The 19,445-nt window shown below is 41.7% G+C and overlaps 1 protein-coding gene across 1 annotated transcript in view; it reads right to left on the bottom strand.

The window, feature by feature from the left end:
- Positions 1-203: 203 nt before the first annotated feature.
- The window catches only part of SH3RF3 (SH3 domain containing ring finger 3), a 245,404-nt gene continuing 226,162 nt past the window's right edge, over positions 204-19,445 (bottom strand). Inside the window, exons 9-10 of the mRNA XM_015637693.1 lie at positions 13,145-13,482; positions 204-3,467 (exon numbers count right to left, since the gene is read on the bottom strand). Coding sequence (XP_015493179.1) covers positions 3,299-3,467; positions 13,145-13,482 — 507 coding nt within the window. The 3' untranslated portion in view covers positions 204-3,298. The remainder of the gene's footprint in view (positions 3,468-13,144; positions 13,483-19,445) is intronic.

The following is a 19,445-nucleotide window of genomic DNA, read 5'->3' on the forward strand; positions in this document are numbered from 1 at the left end:
GATTTTGAAGAAATCCCAGATGTGCCAAAAGAAGAACCACAGATTCTGAATCCTGTTCAGGCATCTCTTACTCCTAAGAGGTTTTTATTTATGTGGGAATTACTATAGGGTTTGCAGATGAGTCTTCCCTATTTTCTTTGCAAACCTCAGAGTCACTTACACTGCTTGTTCACCATGTTGTCTAATAGAGAGAGAAACTTCAGTCAAGTTGCCTTAATACTTATTTTATTTAAAGAATCAGAAACACAGTCATTGTAGTTCATTTGTACTCATATCTGCCAACATTTCCTAAACCACGTTAACATTCATGTATAACAAAAACATTTTCTGAGCTGTGCAAAGTTCAAAGGAATTGTTCAATTACTTGAACCCATTTCTAGAAGAACAAACCTGGCATTTTACAAACTGAGGCCACCAGAAGGAATCTTTTCTTGTCCTCGCCCTGTTTTGCAGGAGATGGTGATGCCCCCTCCTCCCTCTTTTCCTGGCGTGACAGGTAAAAACTAGACCACAGTATGAGTCAAACTTCTCTCAGTCCAGGACTTTCTGAATGGCACTGGGTCATGTTTTTGTATCACTGGGCTGTATTAAGTTCACCTTAATACTTGTGCTCCTGGCATGGAAGTGATTTGTTCAAGAAGATTACTCACTAACCTGAACTGTGATAAGCAATAAAGAGGGCCCAGAAACAGCTGCTATCAAAATAGAACACCTCCTTACCTCTCCCCCCTATATTTTTCCTAGAAGAAGGTATGACTGGAAGAGTTGTCAACCATTCAAAAAACCATCATCCTCCTTGCAAAATATATTTTAAAGCACTGATTTAATGATATGACATCTGCATGTTTTCCTTGATCCTCTCACACACCAACTTTTGTCCTCTTAGAGTTAAGCATAAAAGGGTGGAAATCTGGAACCATTTTAGATCTGGCTAAACAGAATAGGCAGCATGCAAGCTGTCGTCCTGTTTAGTTTTTCTGACTGTAGTAAATACATCAGGGAACAGAATTTTAAGAGTGTTTTAACCACTGTAAGTTGTCAAAAAAAATCTCATCTCTGACAGATCTAACCCAGAATTTTTATTGGAATCAATAACACACATTTTGGCATTGCTGACTGCCTAACTGTGCAGTTTACTGTTTGAGGTGCTGTGACACCAGTTCTGACCTGGACCAAATAAGTGGAACAGATATGGCTCTAATCTCAAGCAAGTCTTTCCAGAAGACGTTTCTTCAGTCTCTTATTGTTTATAAAAAGGCAATTTCCTCTGAACAGTAACTAAATTTTTAGTGACTGACTCATTACAATCTGGAATATCAACAAATGCGGCAACATCAAGTATAAAAAGAAACACCCTGAAAGTGATGCCTCCCGGTTTGAAGGTGCTATACTTGGCCATGAACTGTGTTTCTGGAATTGGTTTGTTAACATGTGACAGCAAGAAGAACTTATTTTACAGAGAACAAAGTCACAGAGCTGAACTTAAACAGGAATGCTCACTTACATGGGTTTTGATATGTACTAGTACACACGGCTTGAATGAAAACAAAACTTACACCTTCGCATATGAAATACTGGTAACGCAGTGATGATGCTCACCCACAGGGCCTCTTTGTTTTAATAAGATCATCTCCAGGTTACAGTGCCTCTGACATGCTTTTAAACACCCACCACATGTGGGCTTTGGCAAACAGCCAGCTCCTGTCAGAGGCAAGGTATGGATACAGCTACCAAAGGCCTTTCAACACGATTCACTCCTCAAGAGCTGATGTCTTTTTAAATACTCTCAACAATTGCATTATGACTTTTTTTCTCATTCTTTTTCACACAAATTACTGGCTAAACTCACCTTACATTTATTGCACCTTTAAGTCCCTGGTAGATGGAAGCTTATATTGCCTGATACAGTTTGTATTGTAGCTTGACGACGTTAAGAAATCCAACAGTCTCCAGAACTGTACATTTCTACAGTAAGAAATCACATTTCCATAACACTAATTACTGGTGTCGCAGATCAGCTCTCATCTCCGTCATGCAACGACAGAGGAAAACTCCACGGTCCCTGCGCGTGCTAGAACCTGCAGTGTTCTTCTTATTGCCATGAAAAAGTCAATTAAAATGACTCCTCTGGGAATTACTTCCAATTCTGGAGTCATTATCACCCTCCAGACAGAACGCTGTGCTTCAGCATGGGTCTTCAGCCACTCTAAATATGTAGGAGAGAGCAAGCATGTGTATGTTGCACAGGCAGCTCCCCCCGGTACATTTATCGGTGACCATGCAGCTTTTTCTCTTTTCCTCTATGAGGCAAGAACAAGCAGTCTGATCTCAATCTTCAGGTACGTTTCTAATTTCATATGTTGAATGCAAATCTTGTTGCAGCCTCTCTGTTTAACCAAATCTTTTAACAATTAAAAAAAATAGCACCAGATGTATGAAAAAGAGGAAATGTCTGATCTAGTAGGAATATATATAAAGTAGAGCAATTCTTACAGTAAAAAGGTACGTCGTACAAAAAAGCAATGGAAAGTGATACCGAAGGACAAAAATCCATGCTGCATATAATACGGGCAGAAGACAGGCAAAAGGGATTCTGCTCAAATAACCACGGTTTAATGGTGGAGCTGTACTTCCTCCAGGACCTCCCTGGCAGCAGTGCCAGGACAAGGGGTGGTGTAGCACTCTGAGCACTTAACACCGACACGCACCGACAAACCTGCGCAGCATATCTTTGAGGTATATAGAAAGCATGACATTAACATTTTTGACTCCTCATTCTTACTTGCACAATGATGCACTGATCTTTAGCTGGGGTTTTCTCCACCCTCCCCTCTTCTTCCCTTGGTAAAAACAAAATCCCTGTTTAAGAGCTTCCTAGCACACCTTCTTGAACCCAAATCCATCTTGCATAGGCCAGTAATAAGAACTCTGCAGCTCTGACAAATAAGTTACAGCAATATAACAGCTTTCCTCTTAATTTTTTTTAAAGATATCTTCTCTATAATTTACACAAAAGGTTAACAGCCAGAGTTTAGGTTACTACAGTCCAGATGGGCGTCCTTTCAATCTGTGATTCCAGGTGGAAGGCACTACTTCAACATACCACTGTATGCACCGCACACGGTCTCGGGAGCACAGCGGGGCACTGTGTCTCCAGAGCTGCAGACTGAAGGGCCTGGGGGAAGTCTTTGGAAATAAAAATGGCAGTGGTTATCAGTCCAGTTTCTCTTTGCTGTCTCTTCTTGTGCTATGCAGTTTCCCCTGAAAGCTCCTCAGTTGAGAGAGCGGCGATTCGTCCTCAGAAGCTCTCGACAAAGCTCCCGGGGAAGAGGCCCGTCCTGCCGTTCCTCTGCAACGTCCCTTTGTACCAGCCGTCCTCCCGTTTCTTGTGCACAAACACAATGTCACCTTCCTTCAGTTCGATCTCCGCCTCGCTCTGCGGTGGGTATGGGACCACAACGCGGTACCTTTGGAGAAAAAAACGTGCAAAGACTTGGTTAATCTGCACTTGATGGGAGCAGCTGGGCACCAGTACCGGAGATCTTGGGGAAAAAACTTGGAAATATCAGCAAGTTACATTTTCACACACTAGTTGTATGCGATGCAATTTTCTACTAAAACTGAGCAAGATGGAAATTTCTGGCCAGCTTGGCTGGACAACTGACCAGGATGTACACTGGAGCCAGTCCATGAAAGCGGGAACGTGGTGTCAAATGGATGGAGCACCCATGGTGTCCCTGTCTCCAGCCGTGTGCTGAGCCTGTGCCAGGACTTGGCTGCCTAATCCTAGTGCTGCATCTCTGCTGTAACACGTCTTACTCAGCTCTGCATTTGCTCCATCCAAAACTGATAGCATCATAGAATGATAGAACAATTTGGGCTGGAAGGGACTTTAAAGGTCATCTAGTTCAATCCCTCTGCCAGAGGCAGGGACATTTTCAACTCAAGCAGGTTGCTCAGAGCCCACATCAACTGCATAAATCAGCTTGGTGTCATCTGCCAACTTCCTCAGGGTGCCCTCAATCCCACCTTCTCTGTTACTGATGAAGATATTGAACAGCACTGGTCCCAGTGTGGACCCCTGAGAGACACCACTCATCACCAGTGTCAATTAAAACATTAAGCCATTGACCACAACCCTCCGGATGTGACCATCCAACCAATTCCTGAGCCACCAAACAGTCCCCCCATGAAATCCATCCTTCTCCAGTTTAGAGAGACATGTTGTGAGGGACCATGTCAAAGACCTTACAGAAGTCCAGATATATGATACGCTCTCTTCCCTTGTCCACTGATGATGAAAAATAGGGTTTGCAGTGCTCCCACTGCCTGTGACACCAGCAGATGTTAGCTAAAGCAGTTCACATTTTTCTTCTTATAATGTTTCTTGAGAATGTACTTTGGGTGCCTCAAACCTGGAAGGGAAACTAAAATGGAGAGGTATCAAGTGACTTTCAAAGCACTCTCCAAACCAACAGGGAGCCCCAGTCTTGAACCATTCAGAGCTCTCTCTGGGAACTTCGTTTTCAAGTGTCACTTCATTTCAATGAAGTAATGATGTGTCTGAGCCTGATACAGCTATTCTGCACTCAGAGCTTATCAGCAGGCGTCTTTCTGAGAGCACAGACCAGGCCATTTTATATCAATGCACTTGTGTGCAGAGCAGGGAATATTTATCTACTGCACGGTTGTTTTTTTTTTTTTTTTCCTTCAGCACTTCTGCAGTCATCTGGCATTTGGTTAACAGTCAATAACTGTCTTACTAATTGCAAAGTAATGAATATAGTAAGATAGTTAAAAGTTGCCAATTGATTACCTAAAGCCCATCTCCTGAGAATTAATATCTTCACAACTGCTGCCTGGCCACCAATGCCTGAGTCCTGTTTGTAACAAGATAAGTACTTAATTAAGATAATATACTGTCCCTGGGGACTTTAACATGCCCTGGAGGCTGTGGACCGTGCCCCATGGCCATCCCCAATGAGATAGTACCAAAGCAAGGTGCTCTCCAGTGGCAGTCACACACTTCCTTTTGCAGACTTTGCTCAGGTGACTTCCACTTTGGAACAACACAGGAAATACCAGCTTCGACTCTGTCTGGACATCTCCACAGCCAAACAACCTATTAAACTCCATTTGGAGCAGGGCTTCTGTCCTAATACCTGATTATGGCTTTTTTATCTTGACAGAGCAACACAGTGGTGGAAATTGTATGTGTTCAAGTGCCATCAAAATTTGCCAATCCTCTCTGTACCTTGGTTAATAAATCTAGTTGTCACTTCCTTCCTCTGTGGAAAAGCAAATAACAGGGGTTGAAACGTGTACAGGAAAATGGTCTATCAAGCTATCATCTGTGGAACTGCTACACTTATAATATGAAGCTTTGCCAATTACACTCATTATGCAAATGAACGCACACATTATTTCAAACACTCTGCTGCAGTGTTGATTAATTAAATTATCAGAGTGGAACAATTTCAGCTAAGATGATGCCAAGTTTCAGATCTCACTACTCTTATGCACAATCACAGCACATCGGAGCTCTGCATCAGGAACTCAGGAGGCCTTGAGAAAGAAAAAAGGTGGGACCTCAACATTAGTTGAGTGCTAGGGAGGTACTCACAGACCATTCTGGCAAGTCAGGAAACAGAAACTCACAAAAAGGTGGTGTCTTGGGCAGGGTCACTCTGAAGACCCAGATGGTCTCATGTTATACCAAAGGCACAGAGACATCCTTTTAAAGCAAAACTACGTCCTCAGAGTGATGAGCTGCTAGTCCCTGATGGTTCACATGAGGAGGCAGGTGACCACACTCAACAGGAATGCACCCATTGTCATAAAAAGGGTTCTAAACAGCATCTTCTTAGCAACTTAGAGAAATAAATCTCTCACTGCATTATAAAATGAGGTACTTTTTCCCATTTGGGAGACCCTAAATGCTATGGTTAAATTTAATTGACTACAGTACCTCACAATATAGTACCAAAGATGCTTTTGATAGAATAACAATACTAGCTAGGAAAGACCTTGCAAATCAGTTAAGAACTCTTCTGTGAGAGATGGAAAAGATGCGATGCCTTTTCCCACGAGAGGTTTGAAGCAGAGCCTGGGAAAGGCAGCCCGTTGGGGGCTGCAGGGGCAGCATCCCGGCACTGCGCGGGCACAGGGAGCTGTGCCGCCCCTCCACACCTCCAGGTGGCACCTCAGCCCCGCTTATCCTCTGGAACGCAATTGCAAGGACAGCTATTAGCCATAATTTTTTTGGCAGAAAAGGTCTCTTCTCCCAGACATCCTCCCTCACTCCCAAAAAGGCAGTCCGGGATACTTCTATTTATATCTCCCCTTTTTATTTCCCCTTTTGTCCTTTGAGAAGATGCTACAAAATTGTAGGTTTTCCTATACCAAACTGTCGCTCGGCATTTTAGATGGATCTCGGTGCTCTAAATTTTGTCTGTGTCACATTCCACCTCTAAATTACCAACTTTCAAAAATGCTAATTATGAGCAACAATTACGATGACAAATGTGGCAACCACCTCTGACTACAATTAACAATTTTTCGTATTTTCTGTTGTAAATTGTGTAAATCTGTCTTATATAGTTACAATTCTGCCAAATGTTAATAATTTTGGCCCAAATTCTCCAGAGCAGTTGTCTGTATCAGGCAACATGCAGCCCAATGGCCACATCATTTCCAAGAATAATATGAGAGGTTTTGCAGCACCAGCAGGACTTCCACAAACTGCTCTCAGGTCCTGTATTTGGAAGCAAAGACCTGTCCTGTGGTCCCACTGGTCTGTCAGGGATGGTGTTCCTTCAGAAAATCACCCACTCTCAGTCAGGTTAAAAACATTCAAACCACTCCAAAATGCCACATATTCAGGCTTGTATGAGCACTGAAAGTAAAATCTCTGTTGATTCATGCTCTAAGCTGTCCTTGCTCTGTGGGACCTGAGAAGCTGCATTTGTCTTCCTTTCTTAGCATTGGACCCATCTTGTATTTTTCTCTTAGGGGACAGACTTGATGTTGGACATCCTCACTGCTGGCTGCTGTGGCATCCTTGGATTGGGCACTTCATCCCTGGAGGCTACTGTCCAGTGTGGACAGGCGGTGGCCTGGGAAGGGTCCTTGGTGCACAAGAGATGAGGAGAGGCTGCAAGTAGTATCAGCAAGGACTGGGGATGGGTTTTGCCTGGGCAGGGAAACCCCTGGAGATGGAGACTGGGGTAAAGCAAGGGATGAGGTGGAAGAAGAGGGAGGCTGATGGGAGCAGAGGAAGAAGTGTGACTGTGATGAAAACTGGAAACCCTGATAGAAGGTGTGGGTATGGCTGCTGAGGGGGGAAGCTCTGCTGAGCTGAGTCTCGGAGAGCAACAAGCCTTGGTGGGAGGGAGCCTGGGGCAGGGACATGGCATCCCAAGAAGCAGGAGACTGCATCAATAGAGGCTGGCACTGGAGCTGAGGGTGGGATGGGCACCCTGGCAGCAGTTATCTCACTGAGCTGGGAATAGGTCTATCCTCTGCTGTCAGCAAAGACCTTGCAATCCCCCTGTCCCCTGTCTTCACAGCACTTGTTTTCACAGCCAAAAGAAACACCTCTCCCACCCAGCCCTGCCTTTACTACTCCTACTGAAATCTGGAAGGTGCAAATAAGACTCCTAACCTCAAACAGATGTCACATGATGGAAGTTATGGCTTTGTTTCTTTTAAAGAAGCAAAATGATTAAAAATATTATGTGTGTTGATACATAAAGACATCTACAACCTTAAAAGAACACGAGTGTTTCACACCCATGCATCTGAGAGGAAGAAAAAGGCAAATAAAATTGTCCATGACTTTATTTTTGCTGCCTTGCAATATAATCTTTCATTGTAAGATTGCATACTATTTTTCCATTAGGATGCCTGCTTCATTTAGTGCACAAGATGCTGCTCTGGATGTGAGTCAAGGCTCTGACATGGGAGCCACCCCACCTTTTGCAGAGGTTGGAATATCTCTATCAAGTGACCATGATGAAGTGCACTGAGTGGTGCAGATGTGGGAAAAGTGGCTTCTCTGACTCCTTCAGCTGTAAAACCTCGTGCCACACTTTCCACAGAGAGAGACTCATCTCATGCACACTGGCTGTGTAGGAGTCCTGTCTGGTCTGAATGACTCATACAGGCCCTCTGTCAGTGTGCAGGCAAGCACTGAACAGTATTGATCAGAACTGATCAGTAATAAATGGCTGAACTCAGCCATGGACACTCTAAAACAACCTAAAATACTCATTGAGTAAATATGTGTATCCAGGACACTGATGGAACAAGAGCAACTTAAGAAAATGTGCAATGAGGCAAATTAGGTCTGTGGGGCTAACCTCCAGTCTGATCCCATTTAGTGTGCTTGAATTTGGACGCTTAATGCAAGTTCCTGTTTCTCAAAGTATCATGCACTAAGGACAGGTTGCATGAGTGCAGTCTTGTGACTCCAACAGGTCTCTTATACATTAGGGATACACAGTTAGTTTTGGAGGCAATGGATAATCAGTGCAAATGAAGCATCTAGCCCAGTTAACCATTGCTCTTGTTCACCAGAGGAGCTCTGGTTTTTTATCCTTTCACTGGCAAATTGCAGAGACCTGCAAGGCAGCTCTGCAGACTACAAGCCAAAACCTGCTCCTCCAAAGTATGGTGACTGAATCAGTAGCCTTAGAAGAAAAAGTCTCAGTTGGGTCTTTTACCTTTCTGCTGGAAATAACTCAGGATTCAATTTCTGAGATGGTTGATGGTTCGTTCCCAGTCCTAAGGCAAGTATCCCTACACAGAGAAGCACTTAACCATGTGAATACATGTCACTGTTCAGTCAGAAATTACTCCTTGGGTCATTTCTCTAGTATCACTTTCCAGGAATTAAAAGAACCATTCTTCTGCTTTCCTTTTTGGCAAAGAAGACATATGAGCACAGCAAAATTGAAGTCAATGGGTGTTAAGCACATGCTTGAATGCTTCCTTGAATTGGGAACTCAATTTCTAATGTGGCAGTGATTTGTGGAAAGATACACAGAAACATGGAGGGGATCTATTTTAAAGGTCAAACGTTCTGCTCCCATCTTATTGTGCAGCATGTTGTGGCTATAACTTGGTTGAAGGCTGCAGGAAAACCATAGAAATGCAGCACAGATATGCCAGTCGTGACAATAAGTCTGGCCACAGCTGCTTTATCACAATATAACACGGCAGAGTTAGTGCCAGTTACTATAAAAGAGTCAACAATGCGTGACATGTTTTACTCAGGTTGGCCTCTGGGAACAGTGCCAGACAGCGAGGGGAACATGACTCACGCACACACTCAACTCTCCTGTTTTGCTTAATGTACAGTCACATTTTCTTGAAGGGGGTGGCAAGGGAAGTATTTTGTTTTGGTGCTGCCAGGCACACAGCACACCCCTCCTGTGAGCTGACAGCATCGGTGGGATGTGGGCAAGGCTCTGGCACAGTGCCTGCCTCACCAGAGTGCTTCCCTGTACCGGTCCTGTTCCTCGCACCAGCAGAAACTGGATGGAGCAGTAGGTGGAAAAGAGTGTGTGGGGCACATACAGCCTAATGGGGTATTCACTTGGCAGTCAATCACTGCCACATGAAGTGACAAGGGCACCACCTGGGAAATTTCTCTGCTCTGCTGCTTAGATTGCTTGGATGCTTTATGGCAGAGAGCATGTGAAGGAATGTGGTTTTATAAACTGGTAGTGGAAACTACACCCAGAAGGCAGAGATGGGCTCTGACTACCCCAGCAAACCAGACAAATATGAAAGCTAAATGACAGGAGAGCTAGGAGCAATTTTCTTCCTAATCCAGTCATCCACAGCCATGCTTTGGAATATCAAGAAAAAGAAGACGAAAATTGTTTTCCTCTCTATGTACAAAAAAAAAAAAAAGAAAAGACTGAGAGTATAAACATTTACAGCATCTCCAAGAGGGTGAAGCTTGCTTCATCTTTCTGTCTACCTGGCTGCAACTCTCAGAAAGGTCTGCACTGTCAGGCAGCAGAATAGGCAATTCATCCCTTAAATAGTGAGTGAGCTGCAAGCAGTCAGAGCCCTTTAATGCACCTCTTGGTGCACTGGGTTTGATCAGTAACCTGGATGTGGCGAGTGCTGGAGCTGCAAGCCAACCTCTATAGAAAAAGTAGCAGTGCTCTGCTGCCTGCATGAGCCTCATTTTGAATGCCGTAAATATTAAGGAATGTGCTACTTCTTCCAACCTTTCAGTGCTCTGTTTCTGTGTGCACAGATGGGCGTTGGGAGACAGAAAGCCAAGTACAGCTAAGTGTACTGAAATGCTTTGCAGCTTTTTAAAATTTCTTCCAGCATCTGAATCTGTTTATCTAACCTTTTTTTCCCTCTCCTCCCTTTTCTTTCTCAGAGAATTGCTCCTACTGTGCGGATGAAATGCACCAAAATGCAAACAAGCAAAATATGGAGCTGAGTGACGTTTAATGCAAGTTGCTCCATTGCCAGATGTGAAAAGAACAAGTGGTTTGAAAATCATAATTTGTTTTAAAAAAAATATAATTTGGTACTTCTGAGAAATTTGATGATTTAATGAGCACAGATGGATGTGGGATGCATTTCTAGCAGACAAGTGTTTAATGTATCTGCTCAGATTATTCCAGGACTAAGCATTATCCTTCCTAGTGCATGAAGGTAATTAATATTTCCCATTATGGACATGAAAAAACCCATATGATCAGTTAAGGAATGCAGATACACCAATGATATGGAAGTTAATTCATAAATCAATTAGAGAATCTTGCCTGCTGTGTATAATTATGGTTACTTCAATTATAGCTTATTTTCAGATTTAAGACTCAGAAATCAAAATACGTAAAATCAGAGTAAGTTCCTTATCACCATATACTGCAGCTGGAAGCATTTACTCAGTTTTAGCACTCTAAATCTATTTGCTCCTGATTCTAGCACAGCTAAGAGAATGCAGGTAGCCTTTGTCTCTCTGGTTCTATTCTGCCACTTAAAATAGTTATCAGTTAAATGTTTCCCTACCTGGACCACTCTGAGGTGGACTGAGCAATTTGTAGGGTATGGGACTACCCCTGGAATATTAAATAATGTGTCTGGAGATCTCTATAGTAAAGCTTTGAGAACAGCAGCTCTGGAGACATCAGGGACTGTACCCCCCAGCTTCTCTTCATGGTTACATTTAACTAAAGGTGCAGCAGCCCACTGATTTAGTTACATTCGTGCTAAACCTGGTTTATATTGATTTAACTTTTCTTATAGCATTAATCTGAACTGATGTAGACCAAATTAAGTGTGCCTAAATAGGGATTGGTTTTTCACTCCTTTTACTAAATTACTTTTTCATGGATTTTAAGGACAAGAGACTACTGCAATAGTCTGTTCTCCCTGCCTTCATTACAATGCTGAAGGACTTGACTATATTTATTTCTGCTTCAAGTCTAACAGCTGTACCTGAACAAAAGCATCTCTTTCAGAAAAAAATGCCAAATCTAGTGTAAAAATATTCCCATGTCTGTCCTGACTGCAGTCTCTTACAGACTGTTATGTTACCATGCCATCCCTACACTCTCTACCAAGTGTACCACTCTGTACCAAGCCAGAGCTCCCCATGTCTCTCATCGCAAGTATATATTTTTAAATCTTCCGTTTTTCTCATGATACTTGTCTGAGTCCACTTCACTTGGCATCAGATTTTCCTCTTCTGAAATATACTGTTACTCTGTGTTCACCCGAGCAGGAGCTGAATTAGCTCTGTACCAACATATCAGCCCTACCTATCACCCACCTCACACTTCAGTCCTCATTCTGCAACAGCAAAGGTTTTATGTTGACAGTTCATGTTCAGGACCTCACTCTTGTTGGGCTGCACTACATCCATTAATAACCATGTTCTAGTCATTTCTGATGTAGAGTTAGATTTGATGCCAGTGACTCAATTTTCAATCCACTTAGTATCTGCTGGGTTGGTTGTGTACAGTTTACTCAGCAAGAAGTTTTATGGTAACAAACGAGTTGCCTTAGAAAAGTTTGTTATGGTGTCACTGTCATCTTCTCAACCAAATTCTGATTCGTAAAATACTGCATAAAGTATGGATGGTCCTGTAATGTCCTTTATTATATATCATCTGCTTCATGATCCCAACAGGATTCAGGGTCAGGTGCCTTGCCCAGTCCATTCCCTTCAGCCTTTTCCATACACTCCAACAAAATTAGTTTCTTTCCAATTTCTGTAATTTTAATGTTATTTCAAAATTGTTTTAAATACCAATTCAAGAGTGTTCCCTGAACAGCTTTCTGAAAATTCTTCAATGCTTTTGCAAAAAACAAGCTTTCCTCATCCACCTTTGAGTGGAAAGCATTTCAATAGCACTGTAGCTGTGAATTATCTATTACCTTTCCAGTCCTCAAGCTGCAGTCTTATAGAAAACATTTACCTGAAGCCAGTGTCACTCTGCACATGGAAACCTATCTCTTTTCCGCAACCCCCTAGAGCTCCTTTCTGGTCAGTCATCTCTCTCTCCACCTGCTTTTGTATTTTGGTATTCCTATTCTTTCTTTTTTTTTCTGGTTTGTGAAGTCATTTACTCTGAGGTACCGAGGTGGAAAGCAGGCTGCTGAAATGAACTCCAGAATCACTGGTACATCCCTGTCTAGAAACAAGCTACATTTTTGGTAACAGGTCACTGAAGATGGCCGTATCTGTAAGTATTCTAAACAAGAAGAATTTGAAACAGTCTTTGGTACTCAGAATGGGACATGTCTAGATGGGACATAGTATGTCAAGTCCTTAAGTTAAAATACTGGAATCCCATTTAAAATGTGGCATTTGCCAACAGCATTTACACCATTTGGGCTGAGAAAGCACTGCTGTCCTCCACCTTTAGACAAGGGCTGTGGAGTGTCATGGACAGGTGCGCTTAAACACTTCTTTAAACCTGCACAGTGTACCAAATGATTTTCAATGGACAGATGCATGTAAGCCCTGTCTTCCTAAAAGACAGCTGAACCACGTACAGTCAATCAACAGAACACCAGAACTGCAACTCTTGAGCAAGTTAAACTTCCATCCCTCCTCCAACTGCTCCCTGTGGATGCAGGCAACCTTGGGAGAAGCACAACTTACCTTTCCCGGGGCAAAGGCTTGGGCTCTGGCCGAATAGCTGCCATGGAAGAGAGGGGTGGCCTGACAGGTGAAGGGATGGAAAAATTCAAATCCAAGGAGCCTGTTTTCCTGTGCAGAGGCTCCAGCCCCATGGCTCCTTGCATTTCACTCTCAATAGGGCATGAGCCGGCTCTGCCGTGACTGGAGAGGGAGGACAGCTCAGGCCCCACTGCCCCTTGCAGAACTCCTTCAATGGCAGTCTGGGGGTCATGCGTGGGGGACACAGATGGTGGGGAGCGTGACTTCTTTTTTGTTGATGCTCCTGCTAGAAGTTTCAACAGCCCACTCTTCTTCTCCTTCTGCAAAGGAACCAAACAAAACATGAGCCGTCAGCAGACACACCAACTCCCTTTGCTTTTGTTTTGGAAAACCTCAATGTGTGTGGCAGGAAACCTCTCAAAACTGCCATAAAGGTAGATCCATGCAGAATTTGAACTTTCTATAATAAAGATCCTATGAAAATCCCTCCCCATTGGAAAGGGCTTCAACTAACTCAGTTGAGTAAAGACCAAACATACTGCAACGGTTATCCCATTTTCAAATCTATCCAGGCAATGATCATATGCCTTTTGAAAGGAAGTGCAACTACACTGGTACAGCAAAAATACAAATTTCCCATGCAGGGAAGACAGCAAGCAGAGTGCTGCCCTCTCTCTTCAAGGAGAATCTTGTCCCTCAATAGAGATACATCCCACAAGTAAGAAATCAGGACCCATGGCTAAAAACTCTGTTGGGAAGCACAATGGGCTGAGGAAAGATTTGGGATCCCAGCTCACTGCAAGAGAAGCATTCATCATTACTGCCTCTTTTACTATCTGATGTGGATTTACAGTAGGGAGAACAGAAGCATGAGAATCTGGTTCAACAGCTCTCTCCAGAACATGCTCCCCTGCACATCCTGCAACATACAGCAATAACTATTCGTGTCTCCCTCCCAGAAGTGGGTCACTTCCCCTCATGTGTTAAGGTAAAGGTATCACCTTGATGTTTGAAGATAGACCACAAAATTCACAACTGGCAATTGCAGTGGCAGTGCATGGGAGGTTTCAAAGTTCTACAAGGGTTTCTGACACAGAGAAATGAAAAGATGATAAGAGCACCCTTTCAATTAATGGGAAAAAAAAAGTCTAGCCTGCATTCCTGAGGAAACACATCTGACCTTTTGGATTTTGTAACAGCACGAGAAATCCTGCTGCACATTTACCTCAAACACACACAAATACCATGTCCTTCATCTCGAAAGATTTTTGGCTAGAGGTTTGTATGTAGAAACTGGACATCCTCTGCTACATACTCCATAATGCTAGGTTAGAGTTGCAACCAGCAATGCTGTGCAGTAAATTTTTCCATTTTTAAAAAACGATACATGAAGTTTTGAAAGGTCTATTAGATTTCTTCCTCTTTTTTCAGAAGTGCAAGCCATTACCAAAACTATCTTCAGAGGCTCAGGGCTGTGAAGTTTAGCTGTATTTGATAATTTGTTCAATAATAGGATCCCAGGGGATAAAATCAAACCCAGAAACGGCAAGACTTATGGAACAGAAATTCTCTCTATATATTCAAGTAAGAACACTTGCTGGAAGTATGAGGCAGCAATTTATTTATTCTCTGTAGAAAAAACGTCCCATGCAAGGTTTAGAATTATGCTCTTTTATATTCTGACTGCTTTAGTATTTTCTCAAAGCAGCTTTAAAGAATAGAAAAGCTACAATAAAATAAACACAAGCTTTTAGAAGATGCTTGGATTTACTACAGTAAATGTACTTGGAGTATCTGGTATCTCTGCTTCCAAAGTTCTTGTTTGCACTCTTTAACCATCATGGACTGGTAAGAAAACAGAAATACCTTAGATGTCAAAATACAGAAGATATAAAGCACGGTTGTTGTCACAGAGCCAAAGTCCACTGATTTTTGAAGAGCAGAGTCTGAACTGTGCACCCAGATCTAGGTCTCCTGCATACCACTGGTTATGTCTTAAAAGAATGTTTTGCACTTACAGGATGAAAGGATCCATCCTGTCAAGATGTTCACCCAGGCAGAATCCATGGAAGCTAAGGAAGGCTGGCCATATGGCACCACCAGGTCAAAAAAATGAAATCAATTCCTCTGCAAACAATAGGAAAGCGGACAAAATGTCCCAGATAAATATCTTCTTTCCCTGATGGGAAGGGACTGTATGGAAAGTGGGCATTCTGGAATTCACCTGAAACACCAGAAAAAATGATTCAATTTTTCTCTCGCTGTCTAATTAAAAAATACTGTTGCTGTGATCATTACATAAAATTTTAAAACTCTTCGTGAAGTTGCAAAACTCTTCCTGTGGCACACTGAAACAATAGCTCTAATGATCCCAGCATCCTGTGTCAATAAGCATTTGAAGGTGTCCAAAGGTCAGTGGCAGAATACAATAGACATTGTGGGGCTCTGGAGAAATGGCTATTGTGCAGCAGTGAGCACTTTGAGCCTCTCTAATTGGCAGTCTTGCAAATGCAAAGTAACTATGTGAACTAAAGCCCTGTATAACGAACAATTAATATTCCTGTGTGGTAGCAGCTTCTCTAATTTTTGCTTCTAATTTAAATACCTTGGCAAATTTTCATTAGAAAAACCATGCACAACTTAAACCATTTAAGGCACAGAAGCAAAAATATTTGGAATGAAGGAGGTGCATATACTCATACCCATCTACACATTAAAAAGCAGATGAGTCTGATAGTCATTCAGTTTTGTTTACAAGAACAGCTTCCTTCTTAGCCCTGGCATAAATTTATACTCTTAAGCTACTATCCCTTAGAAAACAGAAAGCAATAATGACCTTGCTGATCTATCCTTTGTTCTACTTAAATAAAAGGAAAAATAAAGAATTGAGTTTTAGCCCCTGCTGAGCATTTTAGTAAACTTTTGAAACTAAGATCTGTGGTCTTGGAAGAGAGAAGATGACTTAATTCAATTGCTAAGCCTAGTCAAAACCTGAGCAGTACCATCCTTCAAGCTGTGGCCTTTGGCAAGGTATTTAAAGGTGACCTGATACCAACCACTTTGTGTGCATGGAGATTAGACAGTATGTCCAGCTCTTTCTCCCTTTGAGTCTGGCTCTCAGCCTTTTGGTATCACATGGCCAGGTCCTCTGCTGACGCTGCTCAGAGCATTTCAAGCAAAAGGACTGTCAGGAACCGATAATTTACTGTGATATCTCTCATGAGAAACAGACTGGGTCTGAGCTTTCTGTGATCAGCAGTTCAACCTAAACCACTACCTGCCTCCCTCTATCTGTAAAATGGGACTAAGCTGAAACTCCTCCTTGTGCTGTGGGAATTCATTAAAGATTCTAGTGTTACAAAGCTTTCTTTGGGAACAACCAGCTCTTTTCCGTGGCTTTAATATAAAAAAAAAAAAAAGAAAAAAAAAAAAGGAATGGGATGTTAGTATGCAGTCCCAGCAGTGATTTATTGCAAATGTCCAAGTATTATGAATTCACTTAATATTTAGTTTAATAGCAGCCATCTTTCATAAGTAATTAATATTTATATGTCTATTCAAGACAGTCCTTCAGCAGTTTCACTGTATATCAATGAAGCATGAATGGGCATAAATGCCATAGAGAAATCTACACCGATTGGTTACAGACTCTGTCACTTTTCAAAACAGATAAGAAGTTTACAGGGGACATATCTAATGACTTTCAGAATTGTTTTTGAATTAAAAAAGACAGTTTACTTTTTTTTTCATTCACAGATGGTTGTTTTATTGTTTTCTAGGAAATCTGTAATCTTCTGAAACAGCTGTGTAATTATTGAGTTTTCTTTGTCTAGTAGCTACATTTCCAATTGACTGCAAACTGTGTTTGACATCCCTACCCCCTGAATCTGCCAAGGTCAGACCTTCACATCTGTGTTGATGGATGGATTCACAGTGTGGACAGCACTTCTCCCATCTCCTGGTTACTGCCTGCATGTTTATATGAATTTAAATCATCACCTTTGTGTTGCACAGGTTATATTCTAGGCTGTTGAGAGTCAAAACTTCCAAACCATTAATTTCAAAAGAATTCAAAGGAAAGCAAAAGAACAAAATTAGCCCTTACAAATAATTTTCAGGCTGTTTCTAGTTAAGAAAAAAAAACAAAACAAAACAGTCTAGGAACACAAGACTGTATAGACAACTCAGAATTTTTTTCTCTGGCACAGCTGACAGTGGAGGCTCTGTTCCTATGGTGCAGCATGAAGGAATCTCAGAGGAAATCAGTCTCTAGCAGCACAAGGATGGGATGGACAGCACTTCTGTGACCCTGCAGCATACCCTGAGGGAAGCCAGCACTTGGACAGGCGGAAGTTCCTCTCAATATCCCACTGTGAGAATGTTTGGAAAAGTGAATACTGTCTGAGGTTAAAAACTCATGAAGGATTAGATCAAAATTAAAGTCTGAGATATGTAAATGTTGAAATATTTTGCTTCACAGTAATTGGGGATGATTTTTCCCCTCATTAATAACTCACTTGAAGATAATAACTAGCTCTTCTTTCAGCTTCAGAGATGAGATGAGCACAGAATGCAGCTACTTCATTGATGACTGAGTGATAACGGAGTCCCTTGTCTGCAAAGCAATAATCATGCCATAATCTAAATACCAATTACATGTCCTGACTATATTAATACAGATATATTTTTTAAACCACCCAAATACACAGAACATTCTGGTTTAGCTTTCTTCCTCTGCAGCTCCTAATACTTAATTTTCTACCTATCCAGGTTCATTAAACAAATGAGGAAACCTTACTGCAGCTGATAGAAAAGCTGTCTCCAGTCACTGAAATGAGGTAATTTCTCATGCAACACCAGTTACATCAATAGATAAGAGAGCTAGAGGGAGAAGAGGTTTCATTTAAAAACGAAGAAAAAAGAAACAAGTGCTTAAATGTTTCCCTGAGCCCAATGAGGGCTCAAATGCCCTCACAAATCAGGAACTCATCTATCAGTCAGTACCCCCAAAATACCATTTTTATTGCTTGTTTAACTTGGTCAGTGCCTGTTTGAGTAAATGTAAGTTAGTGGCTGGAGAACAGTGCATTTTTATTCTGATTCCAACATGGCTTCTGGTGATTGATGCTTGCATTGAAACAGTAGGTCATATTTTGAATTATGTCTGTGAGGAAAATAGCTATCTGAGTTTTTCAAATCTGTAAAATTATTTGATCTGAGATTTTGATAATCATTCTAAAAGCTCTGCCAAGACCCCCAAACCAATATAATCTCAAAGGGAAGCTTCAGGTCTGGAATATCTCTGGATATGTATTTATCATGTGCAATTTGCCACTATTTCTCATGAGGCACTGATGACATACTGAATAAGACAACGGCAATTACTTACTACACAGCTTCTTCTGATTTTAAGGAAAGACTAGTCTGGTATCAGTATGGAATAGTATGGAAATACTTTGCCAAAGATTTTTAGTTTTTAATGGAGACAGCTGCTCCTGGCCACAAGTCTATTATTATAATCTCAGTATGCGTGTTACATGCCAAGAAACATAAAGGATTTTAGGATCATAATATCTTTAGCTTTTAAATTCCAGTGACAGTAACATGCATACACATGTGCACAAAATATTAGATTTATTTATTATTAATTTGAAGAAAGATACTATTAAAAATAGAGGAAAATAAGTAAAATGTCTTGCTAGACCTGACTGGGAATTTTAAATGTTTTGAAAACAAAACTGAGAATAAGAAATCAGTGTTCAGGTCCCAATACAGCAAAGCACATAGGCACTTCATCATGTGCTTTTGTTGAACTGAGGCAGATGCAAGACTCTAGAGACTACAGACAGAGATAAAGAGGGAATCTAAAAATATATTTCAATATTCAATTTAGATGGAATATAAGATCTTTCAAGCACTGGAGCAAAGCTAAAGGATAGCTCGAAGGGGAAAAAAACCAAAACAAAAACCAGCTGAAGAGGAAGCAGAGTCTCAGCTATCATTAAGCTTCCTGGAGGCTGCTGAATTCAGAAGAGGTAGAAGGTAAAAGAGACTCTAACAGGGTTAATGGTGAAGGAGGGACAGATGACCTGCTCCACTGGTACTGTAGCAGTTTTAATGCTCCTTTTTGAGGGAACAGCTCAAACATGGCACAGGGAGTGGAAAACTACTACTGAGATGAAGTAACTCAAAATTGTACAGATAAAGTGAAATTCAAGAACACCACCGAAGAAGTAATGAACCATGGTTCTCAAGAAGACTGACATTTCCACTTACTTCCAAG

The sequence above is a fragment of the Parus major genome, chromosome 1 (genome assembly GCF_001522545.3).
Source record: "Parus major isolate Abel chromosome 1, Parus_major1.1, whole genome shotgun sequence".
Classification (NCBI taxonomy): domain Eukaryota; kingdom Metazoa; phylum Chordata; class Aves; order Passeriformes; family Paridae; genus Parus; species Parus major.